This window comes from Cyprinus carpio, chromosome B15 (assembly GCF_018340385.1).
Source record: "Cyprinus carpio isolate SPL01 chromosome B15, ASM1834038v1, whole genome shotgun sequence".
In the NCBI taxonomy this organism is placed as follows: Eukaryota; Metazoa; Chordata; class Actinopteri; order Cypriniformes; family Cyprinidae; genus Cyprinus; species Cyprinus carpio.
Genome location: NC_056611.1, coordinates 25,839,464 through 25,855,490, shown reverse-complemented (window position 1 = coordinate 25,855,490; position 16,027 = coordinate 25,839,464). Strand labels below are relative to the sequence as shown.

Below are 16,027 nucleotides of genomic sequence, written 5' to 3'. Positions count from 1 at the left end.
TTCAAGGAACCATTAATGCCAATAATGAACCGTTATTTTAATCCAAATCAAACAAACTCAAATTCATCTAATATTCTAATAATATAAAAAAATATAAAACTAAAATAACCACACAAACACCCAAATAAAGTAAAAAAGAAATAAATAAACATATAATAAAAAAAAACAGTATTTTCTTAATTCCTCTTTCTTTTTTTCTTTTTCTTTGAGCATTGTCCCAAAGGAAGGTTTTAGCTTATTTCTTGAGCTAAATTTCCACAAACTATATCTACTTAAGCACTCACGCCCACTCAGGGTATTTTTCATTGCAGATTAAATCAGATTCTCTCTGGGCTTTTTTAAATGAAGCTAATTATGACTGCAAACTCCCCTAAACTTTAAAAGCCCTAAAAGAAATCTTAGAAAACATAATTTAAGAACGCATACCACCATCATTTGCATCACCAAAACAGTTTCTGAAGCTCTGGAGACAAAACGCGCTCGCGAGGGAAGTTATAGCTGCTTTTCTTAATATTAGGTGATTAATGCGTTATAATGTAACTCTGTGAGGAAAGATGAAACGAGCCAGAATAACTGTATGAGAGTTAATGGTATGAGCGGGCGGGAACCTCATTTGCATATTAAGGACATATTTAATGAGAGAGACCCACACACACTTGAACTGAGGATAAAACATAACTCTGGAGACGCAAGATACACAAAACACACAATCGCATAGAAACAAAAGCGCGCAGTGGAGAGAGCAGTGCAGACCGCGCGCGCGCGTTCTCTCTCTCTCTCTCTCTCTCTGTCACACACACACACACACTGGCGGAGCGCGCTGCTGTCGCTCAGTGATTCTCTCCGCGTCTCTGGGACTTTTTTGTTCCGCGCTCCTCGTGTCTTCTCCAGGTGAGTGAATCTCCTCAAATCTCTCTGAATTCTCCTCAGCAGCAGCTTGAGATCACGGAGAGACGGTGTGTGTGTGTGTGTTGCGCGCAGGTCTGTCTGTCAGAGGTGTGTGTGTGTGTGTGTGTGAGTGACCAAAATGCTGATATGTCATTTTGTTGCAAACAAAGTCTTGGTGGAACCATCCGGTAAAACCGCGGAGCCGCATGGTATTTCAAAGTACCCAGTTTAAGTTAAGAGTCACAGGTGAAGGCGTTGCGAAACAGAACTGGATCAGTTTAGGTGCCAAAGTTGAATTGTGAACTGTGTTCATATATGTTGCAATGTCCAAAACGAGTCGCTTATATTTAATTTTTGATGCATTTGTGCTTTTCCAAAACTGCTGCTGTGATGTATGCATTGTGAGTACCTAAAATGTGCTAGAAATAACATTTCATTTACATCGTTTAGTGATCTTAATACCGGGATGCTTAGAGATTTGCCATGACTTTGTATGATTTCCATATTCATACTCATACTCCATATAATCAACATATGATTAATTAACCTGAACAGATCAGAATGCATTAGTTCACACCAATGAAATTCATTTTTAAGGATTCGATGTAGTAGAAATATGTCAGATTTTAACTTTTACAGTGTATGATGGTAATACCGCTGTACTTTGAGATTTACCTTGATGACATATTCATATACCATGGTACAGTGATATTTAGCATGATATTGTGTGATTTCCAATTGTACTTACATAGAATATCAAAAAAAAAAAAAAAAAAAAAAAAAAAAAAAAAAACGTGGTGTTACTGTAGTATAAACTGTGTCTGACAGGTGATCTGTTTGATTGCTTTGCACAGTTTATGATCCCCAGACAAATTATGATCCCCATATGAATTTATATCTGTGTATGTGTGTATGTTGTGTGTGGGTGCTTTATTAATTTATTTGGGATGCTTTTGACTTTTGGGGGTTTAATTTAAGCGGGTTGACGACTGGTCGGTGGGTGTCTTTTTCAGCCGACCGTGTTCAGCGATTCACTGGTGGAGCAAAAGCTTTCTTTATAATTGAGTTACTGTCCCTGCGTCTGGCGCCACAGAATGACTAAAAAACAGTGTGTGTGTGTGTGTGTGTGTGTGTGTGTGTGTGTGTGTGTGTGTGTGTTCAGGTCAGGGTTTGTGTGCAGTATTTATAATTACCTTGTTTTAAATACAATGGCAGTTTAACTGGAAGTCCCTGAAGGACACGTGTGTGTGTGTGTGTGTGTGTGTGTGTGTGTGTTTATGTTCGTTCTGCTGTAAGAACTTGAAACGGGACCCATGAGAGACCCTCGCTGTCCGGCGCTGATAAGACGGACCTCAGAACCCCGAGTCCGAGCACAGCAGAATAAATCTGTTAGAGCCACACGTGACAGCACAACACAACACCAATATTAATAAGAAACACACAGGAGATCACATTAGAGACTGAGCATACAAAGTTTGGGATGGTTTTCCTTTGCAGTGCTTTAAAGTTTTTTTATATATATATAGAGAGAGAGAGTGTGTACAGAAAGAGAGAGAGTGTGTTCTGTATTCAAGACATTAGTGCTGTCATGTTGTGTAAATGGTCATTCATCAGACACTGTTATATATAATCCATTACACACACCACTTTGTCTCTCTCTCTGTGTGTGTGTGTGACTAGATTGACTTCAGTGTGTGTTTTATCTGTATTTGTTCCCAGAGGGATTTTTCATTGCTCTTTCATATCTCATGCAGGTCTCAGTTATGTTTTGAGTGTCTGAGGAGGAATTTAAACAAAAGTCGATCATTTTAACTTGAAATGTTTGAGATCTTTGGCTTTTGAGGTCAGAATCTGGTATTTGAGAAGAGTGAGTTCAGTTTGAGACGTTGTTGAGGTTTTTCTGAAGCATCTGAGAAGCAAGACACTTGTGTAAATTAGTCTTATTAATGTTAACCGAACTAAAACTAAAGTCATAAAAAAATAAAATAAATTTTAACTGAAATAAAACATAAAAAAAAACTAATTTTATTTATATAACGTTTTATTTTGGCTAACATTTTTCATTTTCGTTTAATATAAGTTGTTTAATAATAAGTAAAATTAAATTATAAAAACGTATTTTTAGCTAGTTTAGCTATTATTAGCTTAATATTTCTATTTTTTCATTTAAGTTGAAGTACTAAAATAACTAAAACTAAAATAATAAAAAACTATTTTAGCTAATTTTTTTATTATTTTTAGCTCAACATTTCTCATTTCCTTTTATTTTCAGTTGAAGTACTAAAGTTTCTAATTTCCCATTAAATGTTTATGTGGAAGAAACTTTCTAATTTAAGTTTAATTTATGTTAATAAAATGTATAAAACTAGCCCAAACTTTATAATAAAATATTAAAAAATACTAATTAACACACAAAAATAAATATACAATCTATATATATAAATTAAAAAATTACTAGTATATGGTGTTAATGTATTCATTTACTCTCTTTAATCATTGTACAAACGTAACATGGACAATTCATTAGTAAATATATAATGGAGAAACACTTGAAATATTAAGTAGATGAGTTTGTCTGTGAAACATGGCTAATTTTGAACATGAACAGCTAGAAAAAAAACATAAGGGACGACGACCAAGACTTTTAGAGATTATGCCAACAGCAATACGCTAAAACAGGCCAATATTCAATAAACTTTTACATTTATTAATAAAACTCATATTGCATTTACTAATATTACTCATATTACGTTTATTCATCATGATCACATTCTTCTGGAAAGTAATATAGTCCATTGTTCTTTAATAACTGCAGGCTGTAGCAGGCTGCTGCATTAATGCGTCACAGGTGCGTTATCTGCATTTTACAATGGGTTTTATGTCAGAACTAACTGTTTTATAATGCAGATTTTAGTAAAACAGATTGAAAGTGTCTGTGTGTGTGTGTGTGTGTGTGTGTGTGTGTGTGTGGTGTGTGTGTGTGTGTGTGTTGTGGTGTGTGTGTGAGAGAGAGAGAGAGAGCTTTATGAGTGTGTTTGAAAGACAGGAAAAGAGCAAGACACATTTGATGAATGATGGTTTGAATGGAGACTGACATTTTCCAGAGAAACACCTCCACAGACATCAGTGTGTGTGTGTGTGTGTGTGTGTGTCTTCAATCCACTTACTGCAAGATTCCCTGTGTGTGTGTGTCCAGTGAAACAGATTAGAGGTGACAGGGTGAATTAACTCAGAAATGTAGATGCACACACACAAAAACAGATTTAATGAATGCAAACGCTCTGTCATTTGCTTTTGTCTCTATTCACTCACACACACACACGCACACACACACACACACACACACACACACACACACACATGCACACACACACACATGCACACACACACACACAAACACACACACACTCACACTCAACAGCTCACACACACACACACACAAACTCCATCAACTCACCTAAAAAACCCACCCAAAACCACACACACACACAAAAAAACACAACAAACAGACGGTGGGATGTTGAAATGGCTGCACACACACACACACACACACACATACACACACACACACACACAGACGGTGGGATGTTGAAATGGCTGGTAAAAACATCAGCACTGAACTTTCCCTCCGGACGGATCCAGGATCAATTTTCATAAATTGCCCTGAAGCCACACGCACTCAGATACTCATATATTTACCCTAAAACTCAGACAGGAAGTGTGTGTGTGTGTGTGTGTGTGTGTGTGTGAGCCTGAGAGAAAGATTTAAGATAAAGGCCAGAAACATATTTAAAATAACGACATAGACGCTATTGCTTGGCTAACATATTGCAACGCACAGTACACACTCAGACCTGAAACATTTATCTGTGTGTGAGTGTACACGATTATTTTTGTAATGTTTTTTTAAAGAAGTCTGTTCTGCTCACCAAGGCATTTGATTTGACTTTTGACTTTTTATCTTAATTCTGACTTTTTCTCACAATTCTCAATTCATATATATATATATATATATATATATATATACTCAGAATTGCGACATATTCAGAATCACAAGTTTATTCTGAGATAAAACAAGTCAGAATTGGGATATAAACTCTTAAATATAAAGAATTGCAACAAATAAACTCAGAATTACAAGATATTAACTCAAAATTGCGAAAAACTCAGAATTGTGACATATAATCTCAAAATTGTGAGACAAACTCAGAATTGTAAGTTTATTCTTAGATAAAAGAAGTCAGAATTAAGATATAAACTCAGAATTGCATGTTATAAAACTGCAAATTGCGACATATAAACTCTTGTGAATTGTGGGACATAAACTCAGAATTGCCATATAAACTCAAAATTACAACCTGTAACCTCAAAATTACGACAAACTCAGAATTGCAAAAAACAAAAACGAATTACGACATATAAACTCAAGATTTGCACATGTAAACTTAAAATTAGAACACATAAACTCAAAATTTAGACAAACTTATAACTGCAAAAAAAAAAAAAAAATAAAAACAGATAATCAGAATTTCGTGAGATATGAAATCGAATTATTACAAACTCAGAATTGAAATAACTAACAAGTTTATCCTTAGATAAAAGAAGTCAGAATTAAGATATAAACTCAGAATTGTAACAAACTCAAAATTACAACATATAAACTCAAAATTAGGACGTTACCTCAAACGTGACAAATTTTAAATTGCAACACACTCATAATTGTGAGATATAAACTCAAAAAATTAACACATAATCACAACAAACTCAGAATCGTAAGTTTATCCTTAGATAAAAGAAGCCATAAATAAAAGAATAAAAACACAATAAGTAAAAAACAAAAAAATAAAACAAAAAATGCAACATAAACTCAGAGTTGTGACAAACTCAGAATTGTGACATATTACCTCAGAATTGTGGCATGTAAACTCAGAATTGCAATATAAACTCAAAATTAGGACATGTAACCTCAAAACTCAGAATTGCAAAAAAAAAAAAAAAAAAAAAAAAACTGAATTGCAACGTAGACTAACAATTTGGACATATAAACTCTAAATTGCATCATAAACTCAGAATTGCAATATAAACTCAAAATTGTGACAAATTTAAAATCAAAACATAAAATCACAAAATTAAAACATAAAAACACAGAATTTTAATTTTGTTTAAAAAAAAAAAAAAGGCAGAATTGCGAGATATAAACTCACAATTCCAAGAAAAACAGCAGAATTGTGCAATTAAAAGGTTACAATTATTTTTATTTTATGGCGGAAGCAAAAAAAAAAAAAAAAAAAAAGAATGGCGAGATGTGTTTTTTATGTTTTATGTCCATCATCTGATACATTTCAGAACACAGTGACACATGAAATTGAGCTTGTGTGGCTAGAATAGTTTGGATTCATATATTTGCGAGTGTGAACACAGACGGAGATCAGACTGAGTGTGTGTGTGTGTGTGTGTGTGTGTGTGTGTGTGTGTGTTGAGCTCCATTAGCCAGTAGCAGGTTTGTTGCTCTGCAGGAGGTGAGCTTTGTCTGGCAGGCTTGACGCGGTTTACCGGCGTGTGGTTGATGGGTAGCGCGTATGTGTGTGTGTGTGAGAGAGAGAGGACCTGTTTGAATGTGGCTAAGCCTCACTCTCTCCTTACCCACTCAAGTCACATCAACTCTCCACCTCTCTCCATCCATCAATCCCTGCTCCCCAGAGTCTCTCTCTCTCTCTCTGTGTGTCTCTCTGTCTCTCTCTCGGATCGATCCAGGACTTTGAGTCATTGGCCAGTGTTTCTCTGATGCTCGAGTGTCTGAAATCAATCTAAACAACTTTAGGAAGGCGCATTAGAAGCCAAATAAAAGAACTAAGAAGCGAGACTTGTCATAAAAGACAGATCCGTTTTTAATTAAGCTTTTTAATCAGGACTTCTGAAACAGATAGTGATGGGTGTGAATGCTGATTGATCATTGAAACGTTTCCGTCATGCTAAAACACAACGATATAATGGCATCTGTGACGTGAAACAGAAAACATTTTATCAATGCAATAAGGCTGAGTTATATATGTTTTAATTTTAACAGTAGACTTTTGTTGTGCTGCAGTTTGTCTGGCAAAAAAATTAAAGAAATTGTTAAATTTTAATTTGAGTACATTTTAAAAAGTTAACTAAATTGATAATGTTTTATGCATTTATTTGATTACCACTATTTTTGATGGCTGATTTGTATTAAATCATAAATACAGAAGCAGTAAAACTAACAACACAGTATTTCTGGGCGGGGAAGGGGCAAATTACTGTAATAAAAAAGTTATAAATAAATTAAAAAAAATCAATATCAATCAAATTCAGTTGATTAGACTAACTTAGTTAAATCACTTAAACAGAATCCAGAAAAATTTAAATGAAAAGCATGGAATCCCAGAAAAAAAAAAGGAATTTGCGGGAAAAAAACAACAATATAATAGTCTATCTATCATATGGTGTTGCTTTGTTAATTTCACCAGGATCTTTAAAAATATATTTATTTCATTGCAAATAATTATTTTAAAATAAATACAATTAAATTAGTAAAAAAAAAATCATATGGTCCTATATGTCTAAATAATGCAATAATGACTATATTTACAATGAATCACAGACTCTAATTAATTAAAATAAATAATTGGTGTATTGAATTTACAATTTTTCATTACATTTCTCTTGTTTTGTTGTAAATATGTAAACATGTAAATATTTTCCACACTATATCAAGTAATTAATTATTTTTATCTCTCTCACAGCAGGTCATACTGAGAAAGAAAACAGTTTGAAAAACCGAGGACATAAAAAGCCTTTGGATACAGTCTGACCCAAAAGTTGAAAGGGTCAAAGGTCATGACCGTACTTTGAACCCAGATCATGTTCCACACCTTCCCCAACAAATCGCGGGCGCAGACGTCGGTCAGCATGGAGAAGACGTACTCGCTCACGGCGCATTACGACGACTTCCAGGAGATCAAGTACGGCAGTCGTTGCAGCAGCAGCACGCTGAGTAACGGCATGAGTCTGCATCTGGGCGGATCGCTGGACCGAGGACGGAGTGGGCGGGACAAAAGTGTGGGCGGGGCCAAGGGTGGAGCCGGGGGCGGGGCTCCGGCCCGCTGGAGCCGGCGCGAAATCTGCCTGCTCTCTGCTTTAGTGTTCGCGGCGGGGATGTGTGTGATTCTCGGATGCATGCTGGCGCTGAAGTTTCTGTCGCTGGAAGCGCAGGATTCTCAGTGTCGTCAGGATTGTGTAAAGCGGCGCTCGCTGCTCCGGGCCGCGCGCTTCGTCCAGGGGAACGTTGACCCAAGCGTCCAGCCCTGTCACGACTTCTACAGCTTCGCTTGTGGCGGGTGGCTCCGGAGACACGGGATACCGGAGGATAAACTGAGCTACGGGATCATCACCGCCATCGGAGAACAGAACCAGGAGAAGCTGCAGCGCCTCCTACAGGCGCCGATCCGGAGGAAAGAGCCGGACAGTGCCGAGAGAAAGGTACAACCACACACACAGAATATTTGCTTGGTTCAAATGCATTTTTTTTAAATGCATTTTGTTTATTATATATTTAAATCTGCACAATTTTGTATCAAATTTGACATACAGTCAAACCAAAATTTATTCAGACACCTTCAACATTTCTCACATTATATCACAGTTTATTGGCTATAGTTTAGAAAATGGTAATAAAATATGAGAAGAGCTCAGAGTTAAACTGTCAGAACAAATTCATCTTGATAATGTCAGATAACTTTGATAGAAAGGTATGTGATGAATTCGGTTGAAAAGCTGTCAGCTGTTAGATTTAAGAACACAATTAGATAAAACCAATGTAGCTCTAACAATTACCAAGCAGTGCTTCGTTTTGTTCAGTCTGTGGTGAAAAAAGATCGCATTAACAATTAAAGAAAAAACAATTAAGCAAAACATGCTCAGGTCAAAGTGTCTGAATCATTTTTGGGCCCAAATCTACTGGTAGTTCACTGTATGAAGAATTTTTGGGTATAATATGTCACAGTTTACTTTATTTTGCTATCCTCACTTACATAAATGAACTATAGTGTTCTGCACCCACTAGTAAAAAAAATCAACAATTATATCTGCTGTCTGAATAATTTCTATTTTGACTGTATATAATATTACTACTTTCGATTCGATTCTTGGTTCGATTCTCGATTTTTTGATTACATTCTATAAATATAGTTTTAATACAAATGCTATTGATATTTCTTATTTTGCAAATAAAACAAACGTTTAAAATAAATTTCAAAAGGATTTAAAAAAAAAAAATCTTTTAAGATAATAAAAAATATTTATTTAATTGCAAATAAATTAAATGTTTAAAATATCCTTTGAATGTTTATTTTAATGGAAACTTATTTTCTCCCACAGGTGAAAGAGTTTTATCGCTCGTGCATCAACATGAAGGAAATCGATCGTCTGGGGGCGGGGCCTATGACTGAAGTGATTGACAGCTGTGGTGGGTGGGACCTGTCTGGAGCTCCTCCCGGAGGGGCGGGGTGGGACAGTGGCTCCGCCCCCGTGCGACCAGATTTTAATGAGATGCTGTATAAGACGCAGGCAGTTTACAGCACGTCTGTGTTCTTCTCTCTCACCGTCAACGTGGACGACAAAAACTCGTCCCGCAACACCATACGGGTGAGAGAGCACGTTTGTGAGTGTTCGTGAGTGTCTTTTTTGTTACAAAGTAACTTCAGCTGGTGTTTGTGTGATTGTAGATTGATCAGGAGGGTTTGACACTGCCGGAAAGGACTCTGTATCTGGGGCAGGATGAAGACAGTGTGAAGGTGAAACGCCTCTCTTCATCCCTCCATATGCTCTTTTGTTCTGGACTCTGTCTCTACATCTGTCTGTCTGTCTGTCTGACTGCCATCTGTCACTCCCGCCGTCTCTCGCTGTGAGCTCACACGTCTAATTGATCGTGTCACAGCTGCTGATTATGTCACAGATGAGCTGGCGTCTCTTAATAATGAAGTCACAGCAGTGATCCTCTCATGCTCCGATGACATCAGATCTCTGCTACAACACAGCTACAAATCAGAATTGACAAGCCACAAAATCCCACTGAGAGATCAATAAAACATGGATTAATCTCATAAAAAAAACATGTCCAGATCACATATCAAACCAGAAATCACAACAGAATTTCTAAATTTAAAATATTAAGTCTATGTTGATAAGTAACAAATAAAAAGTACAAATACAAAGGTTTACATAGTTGTTCAGAGATTTCATTTTTGTGTATCTTTATCATATCTAGATTTTTTTTTGTTATCAGTACACTTAAGACATAAGACACAAAAACATAAGAAATTAAACCATAAAAACAGTGAATTGCTCTTTACCCTTTTGTTTATAAAAATAAAAATAAAATGTATATATAAAAAGTAAAATACAGTCATATATCTAGATTTTTTTATCAATGTCCTTGAGAGACAAAAAACAAAAATTAACAACACAAAAATGTACATACATAACAAGACATTCAGATAAGTAATAAATGACAAATTATATAAAAAAACTAACAAACAATAAATAAATAAATAAAAATTAATGTATTTAAAGATTCACTTTTTTGTATATTTATCCCATAGGTAATAAAATAAATCAATATATCTTTTTATCACTAAATTTAGTAGAGACAAAAACATAATAAATTTAGTACTAATAAACATCAAAACAACATTTATATTTGCTCCTTTTGCTTTTGTGTATATTTTTTATTTTTTTTTATATATATATAGGTACTCACAATTTTACTTTTCTAATGTAATACTCAAAGTTGTACTTTTCAAGTATTTTTAAGCAAATAAAGTCATACAGTATATCTAGATTTTTTCATTATCAGTGCACCTTAGAGACAGTAAACATCAGAAATTAAACCATGAAAACATTAAAACATGATTTATAATTGCTTCTTTTGATTTTGTGTATGATATTAACCATAAAATAGTAAGTTTTACCATGAAATCAGTTTCATGTCAGATGTTTTTCCATTATAATCACTTCACAATGTTTTTTTTTTTTCTCAATGATTTCAGATTCTGGCATCCTATAAGGCGCTGATGGAAAGATTGCTGAGCATGCTGGGAGCTCACAACGCCACGCTGAAATCCAGAGAGATTCTGGATCTGGAGACGAGACTTGCAAATGTTTGTATCGTGTGTGTGTGCACTTTAGTGATGTTCAGTTTGCCAATTAATCAGTCTTTGATTTTGTTCTTTTAAATAATTTGTTTGTTACTGGAGAAAATTTTATTTGAGTTTTTTTTTTTTTTTTAAGTATTGAGGAAGTGTTTCTGGGACAAACAAACAAAATATAAAGGCACACTATCCATTACATTGCTCATGTTTTATTCAGAAAATGTAAAAATCTAATTATAATAATTTATACATTGTCAAGATTTAAAAATGATATTGTGATAAATAATAATAACATAAATTATTTAATGTATAAATATTTTTAATTTAATTTGAATTAATATTTGACTTAAAATCATGTGATTGTATTTACAATTTAGCATGATTTTTTCATGTTTTAGTCACATATAAATATCTAATATTTATATTAATATTTTTTTATTATTTCTTTTTTAAAGCAAATTTTAAGTAAGTCTTTGTGAAAAACAAAATCTCAATATAAAGGCATCAAACTGGAACATTTACATTTACATGAAACACCAATAAACACAAATAACTTTCACATGTAATCAAATTGTAGTGATGAACAGCTTTGTTTTGCCAAATATTTAAGTACCAAAATGAATATTTAAAATGCCACACAGAGACCCCTGAGAACACTTTTTATGTAATAAATTTTAAACTAAGTATTTGCACCTGTTCAGTCAAATGAATCACCCAAATGATCAGAATCACTATAATGATTCATACTTCTGAACTCCAGTATGTGTGCTTGTATAAATCTGTGTGGTAAATGTGCACATGAATACAGACTGTTTTGTGTGAACAAGCATGTTTGTGTTTTAATATTTGTTAATTAACATTCTTTCTAATTTTTGTAAAGATCACTGTGACATAACAACAAAACAAAAGAAAATACAATAACATAAAACACAACAAAACAAAAACAAAAGCAAAAAAAGAAAACAACTCCAAGTACAAACACAAAAACAAAAACACTAAATTTTTTTTATAAATGTTGAATTTTACACCAAAATATTACATTATTTCTAAATGTAATAATGAAATTTGACTTACACACCGATGAAACTCATCTGCCTTTTTTCTCTCAACAAGTTTTTTTTTTTTTTTGTGACTTATTTTCTGGAAAAGATGTTCCATGTCTTCATTTGAATGGCCGTCAATGGATAAAGATGCTCTTTGACCCCAGAATGACGTAGTTATAGATTATTACCAGCAAAGGTGATCAGACTAACCCAAAAGTGTTTTCTTTCAGTCTAGTGAAAAGAAAACATCCAAAACACACTTTTAAGGGTTTCTTTAAAAAGCGCTATCTATTTGCGTCTGTAGATTTCAATTGCAATACATATCTTTAAAGAGATTTTTCTCCACTTCAGCAGCACTTACAAGCACCAAAACTTAGAGGTTTACTCCTCTCTATATTCTAAAGGTTTTTACTGAGGGGTTTGTTCATATATCATTCACACTGATTTATGCAACATTTTATTACTAGAAACATGATGAAAATGCATATCTTTAAAGGCGGTGAGTTTTTTTCTCCACTTCAGCAGCACTTACATACACCAAAACTTAGAGTTTTATTCCTCTCTATATTCTGAAGGTTTTTACTGAGGGGTTTGTTCATATATTATTCACACTGATTTATACAACATTTCATTCATGAAAACATGTCGAAAATATGTGTTGTTTTCTGGCTATTGGCAATATTTTCTGATTTATGGACTGATAAAAAGAGAAAACCAAAATCCTCTCTATAAAAACCTTAAACTCTAATATGTCAACAAAATCACACAAGAATTTTGAACATGACTTTATCCAATGTTTAGATTTATTTTGTGGAAATGTATGCAAAGTAGTGCATATTTAATTCTATAATGGCATTTCAGAAAACTTGTAATACAAAAAATGTTTGCAATTCTCAATGTAATCAATCAACTGGGGAAGTATGGTGAAATATATTAGTTAAGTTTTTTTTTCTGTCTTGTCTATATGAATGAATTTCAGTTGAGCAGAGCTGGATGCGAGAAATAAATCAGATTAAAACACAAGATTTATCTAAAAATGTGTCATTGATGCTGAAAATATAAAGAAAACAATGATGTTGAACCTGAACCTCTCTGTCAGAGAGCAAGATAAAGAGCAGGTTTATATGCGCCAAGAGTCCTGATGTTCTCCGGCTTCGTAAGAATAATGGCCTTGTCTGATCTGTGGTGATCTTCCCCCAGATGACCTTCCGCCTCACAGTAAAATTAGAACGCAAACCGGCAAATATTCTAGAGCTGCTGGATCTACAGGCCAATCCTTTTTTGGCAAGCCAGATCCTCTGTTTAAAACTCAAAACATGGTCCCTAAATGAAGCATAAATCAATAAGCAAAGGGCAGACACTCAAGGTTTACTGGCTTCTGTATTTCATTGAAAGAGCCACTCGAGAGAAGCATAAACATTGCCATCTCTTTCTCTTCACTTTACCACCACAAGAAGCGACTTCTAAGGACCGGATCTTCAGTGATAATTTCTCTGAGGAAGAGGAGATCGTAGTTTTGGCCACTGATTACATGCAGACAGTGTCAGACATCATTAAAACCACGTCTAAAAGGTAAGAAGTTTGAAAGTTCATAATTAAAATTTAAAAAACTATCAACCCCCCCCTCTCTCTCTCTCTCTCTCTCTCTCTCTTTTTTTTGCTGCACAATTTGGCCAAGCTTTTGTGATTTATATATCTATATGGCTGCACAATAATAACAATGATCATAATAATAATTATAATTGATATTATTATTATTGTTACTAAATAAAAACATAATACGTTATATTAATATTAAAAATGTATAAATTTAATTGCATTTAATAAAAAAATTAATTGCAATTTCTATGATAAAAATTGTGATTGTGATTTTATTATTGTGATTATTTTTTATTTATTTATTTATTTATTTTGCTCTGCTCGTTTGCATGACTTCATATCTTGGCCAATACTTTGTGATTATATATCAATATGGCTAATAATATAATTTTAATAATTTTATTTTACGTTAAAACTGTAATATCATGCTATAATATTTATGGCTTTCTTAATTTCTTAATTTTCAAAAAATAAACCATTGCAAAATGCAGCACATATATTAATTAAATTAAATTGCAGATTTAGTGAAAATGTCACAGAAATGTCGCATACAGTGACCCCAAACCATGAGGATTTATTGTAAAGAAAGATTCACAAACACACTTGAAGCAAAATGACTGACAAAATAAGTTTGAAAGGATGAAACATTAGATCTAGTGGTATAAATGAAGACAAAAAGTACTGCAACACTTTTTGACACACTTTCAGCATTGCACAGTATAAACTGGTGTGTGGGTGTGTGTGTGTGTGTGTGTGTAGCTTTATTTGAGGTGTCACTGTTGGGTGAACACTCATCTGTGCCGTGGCTGATTAGAATCGACCCACAACGGCCTCACTTGTTTACACACACACACACACACACACACACACACACACACACACTCTCTCTTTCTCTTTCTCTCTCTCTCTCTCTCTCTCTCTCTCTCTCTCTAGAGAGCAGCAGTCAAGTGCTGGATGTGACAGGGTTAGTGTGTATCTAGCTGTCAGGTTTCTCTCATGGGAGTCTGTGTGTGCATGTGTTTGTGTGTGTGCTGCCAGTCCGTCCACAGTGTGTTCATTGCTTCTATATTTTCTCTGTTTGTGTGAGAATAATTGAATTTTCTTGAACTGTTTTTGTCTGTTCACCTCTGTCTTTCTTTCTCTAAATTTCACTCTTTGTCTTTTCTTTGTTTATGCTAACTTTGTCTAAAATATTGATGAGAATTTAACTTAATTTAACTTAGTTTCCACTTAATTGTGACCGATGATTCCTTTAGTACTTAAATAGTTCCTTTAGTACTTAAAGAATACTAGGTCCAACTTTATATTAGGTGGCCTTAACTACTATGTACATACATTTAAATAAATCATTTGGTACAATGCATTTATTGTGTACAAACTTTTTTGTTACATTGTACTTGTATAAAAAAAATACCTGCATGTTATTGCATATCTAACAAATTTCTGTAATTACTTTTATAATTACACTATTGACCCATCTCTTACACCTTAACCCACCCTTAAACCTACCCAAACCACCAAACCTGTCCCTAACTTTACCCGTATCCACCTCAATAGCAGCAAAAGTGTTTTGCAATACAATATGAACACAATAAGTACATTATATTTGTTTATAAAATGTAACTAAATACTATATACTTAACTTTTAAAAATATATTTTTATATTACAAAAATACATAAAACGGAATTTCTGTGTTTATTTACTATGCTATTAAAAAGTTATTTATTTATTTATTTATATTTATAGAAATTAAGTATATTTTTATTAATTGAACTGTTGCGAATTTCTGTGTTTATTTACTATGCTATTAAAAAGTTATTTATTTATTTATTTATTATTTTTTTATTTTTTTTAAAGAAATTAGTTCTTTAATTCAGGGATATTATAGTTAACTAAAACTAAAATTTAAAAATTTAAAAGCCATAAAAATTTTTGTTACTTGAAATAAAATATATTTTAACCGGAAAATTTTTTTTTTTTTATTTCAGCTAGTTGCAAAGGCAACATGTTTCATTTTTGAGTAAATCCTGAAAAATAAAATGTATGATGGTTTCCACAAAAATATTGGGCAGCACAACTGTTTTCAACATTGATAATAATCAGTGATAATCATATTATCACATAGAAAACCGTAAAACAGTAAAAATATTACACATTTTTTGGATCAAATAAATGCAGCCTGAGCAGAAGAGACTTCTTTCAAAGACTTGTAAAGTACTGCTGACCCCAAACTTATGACTGGAAGAATACGTTTTGTGAGATGAACTTTAGCCCTAACAAGTTCATAATTTCCCTGATGAGTCCTAAAGGTGGCGGAATGTTTT

The 16,027-nt window shown here is 33.6% G+C and overlaps 1 protein-coding gene across 1 annotated transcript in view; it reads left to right on the top strand.

Annotated features, from left to right (window-relative positions):
- The first annotated feature begins 594 nt into the window (after positions 1-594).
- LOC109097337 (endothelin-converting enzyme-like 1) overlaps positions 595-16,027 on the top strand; it is a 36,390-nt gene continuing 20,957 nt past the window's right edge. The window contains exons 1-6 of the mRNA XM_042740087.1: positions 595-891; positions 7,656-8,391; positions 9,289-9,555; positions 9,636-9,704; positions 10,959-11,140; positions 13,499-13,675. Coding sequence (XP_042596021.1) covers positions 7,774-8,391; positions 9,289-9,555; positions 9,636-9,704; positions 10,959-11,140; positions 13,499-13,675 — 1,313 coding nt within the window. The 5' untranslated portion in view covers positions 595-891; positions 7,656-7,773. The remainder of the gene's footprint in view (positions 892-7,655; positions 8,392-9,288; positions 9,556-9,635; positions 9,705-10,958; positions 11,141-13,498; positions 13,676-16,027) is intronic.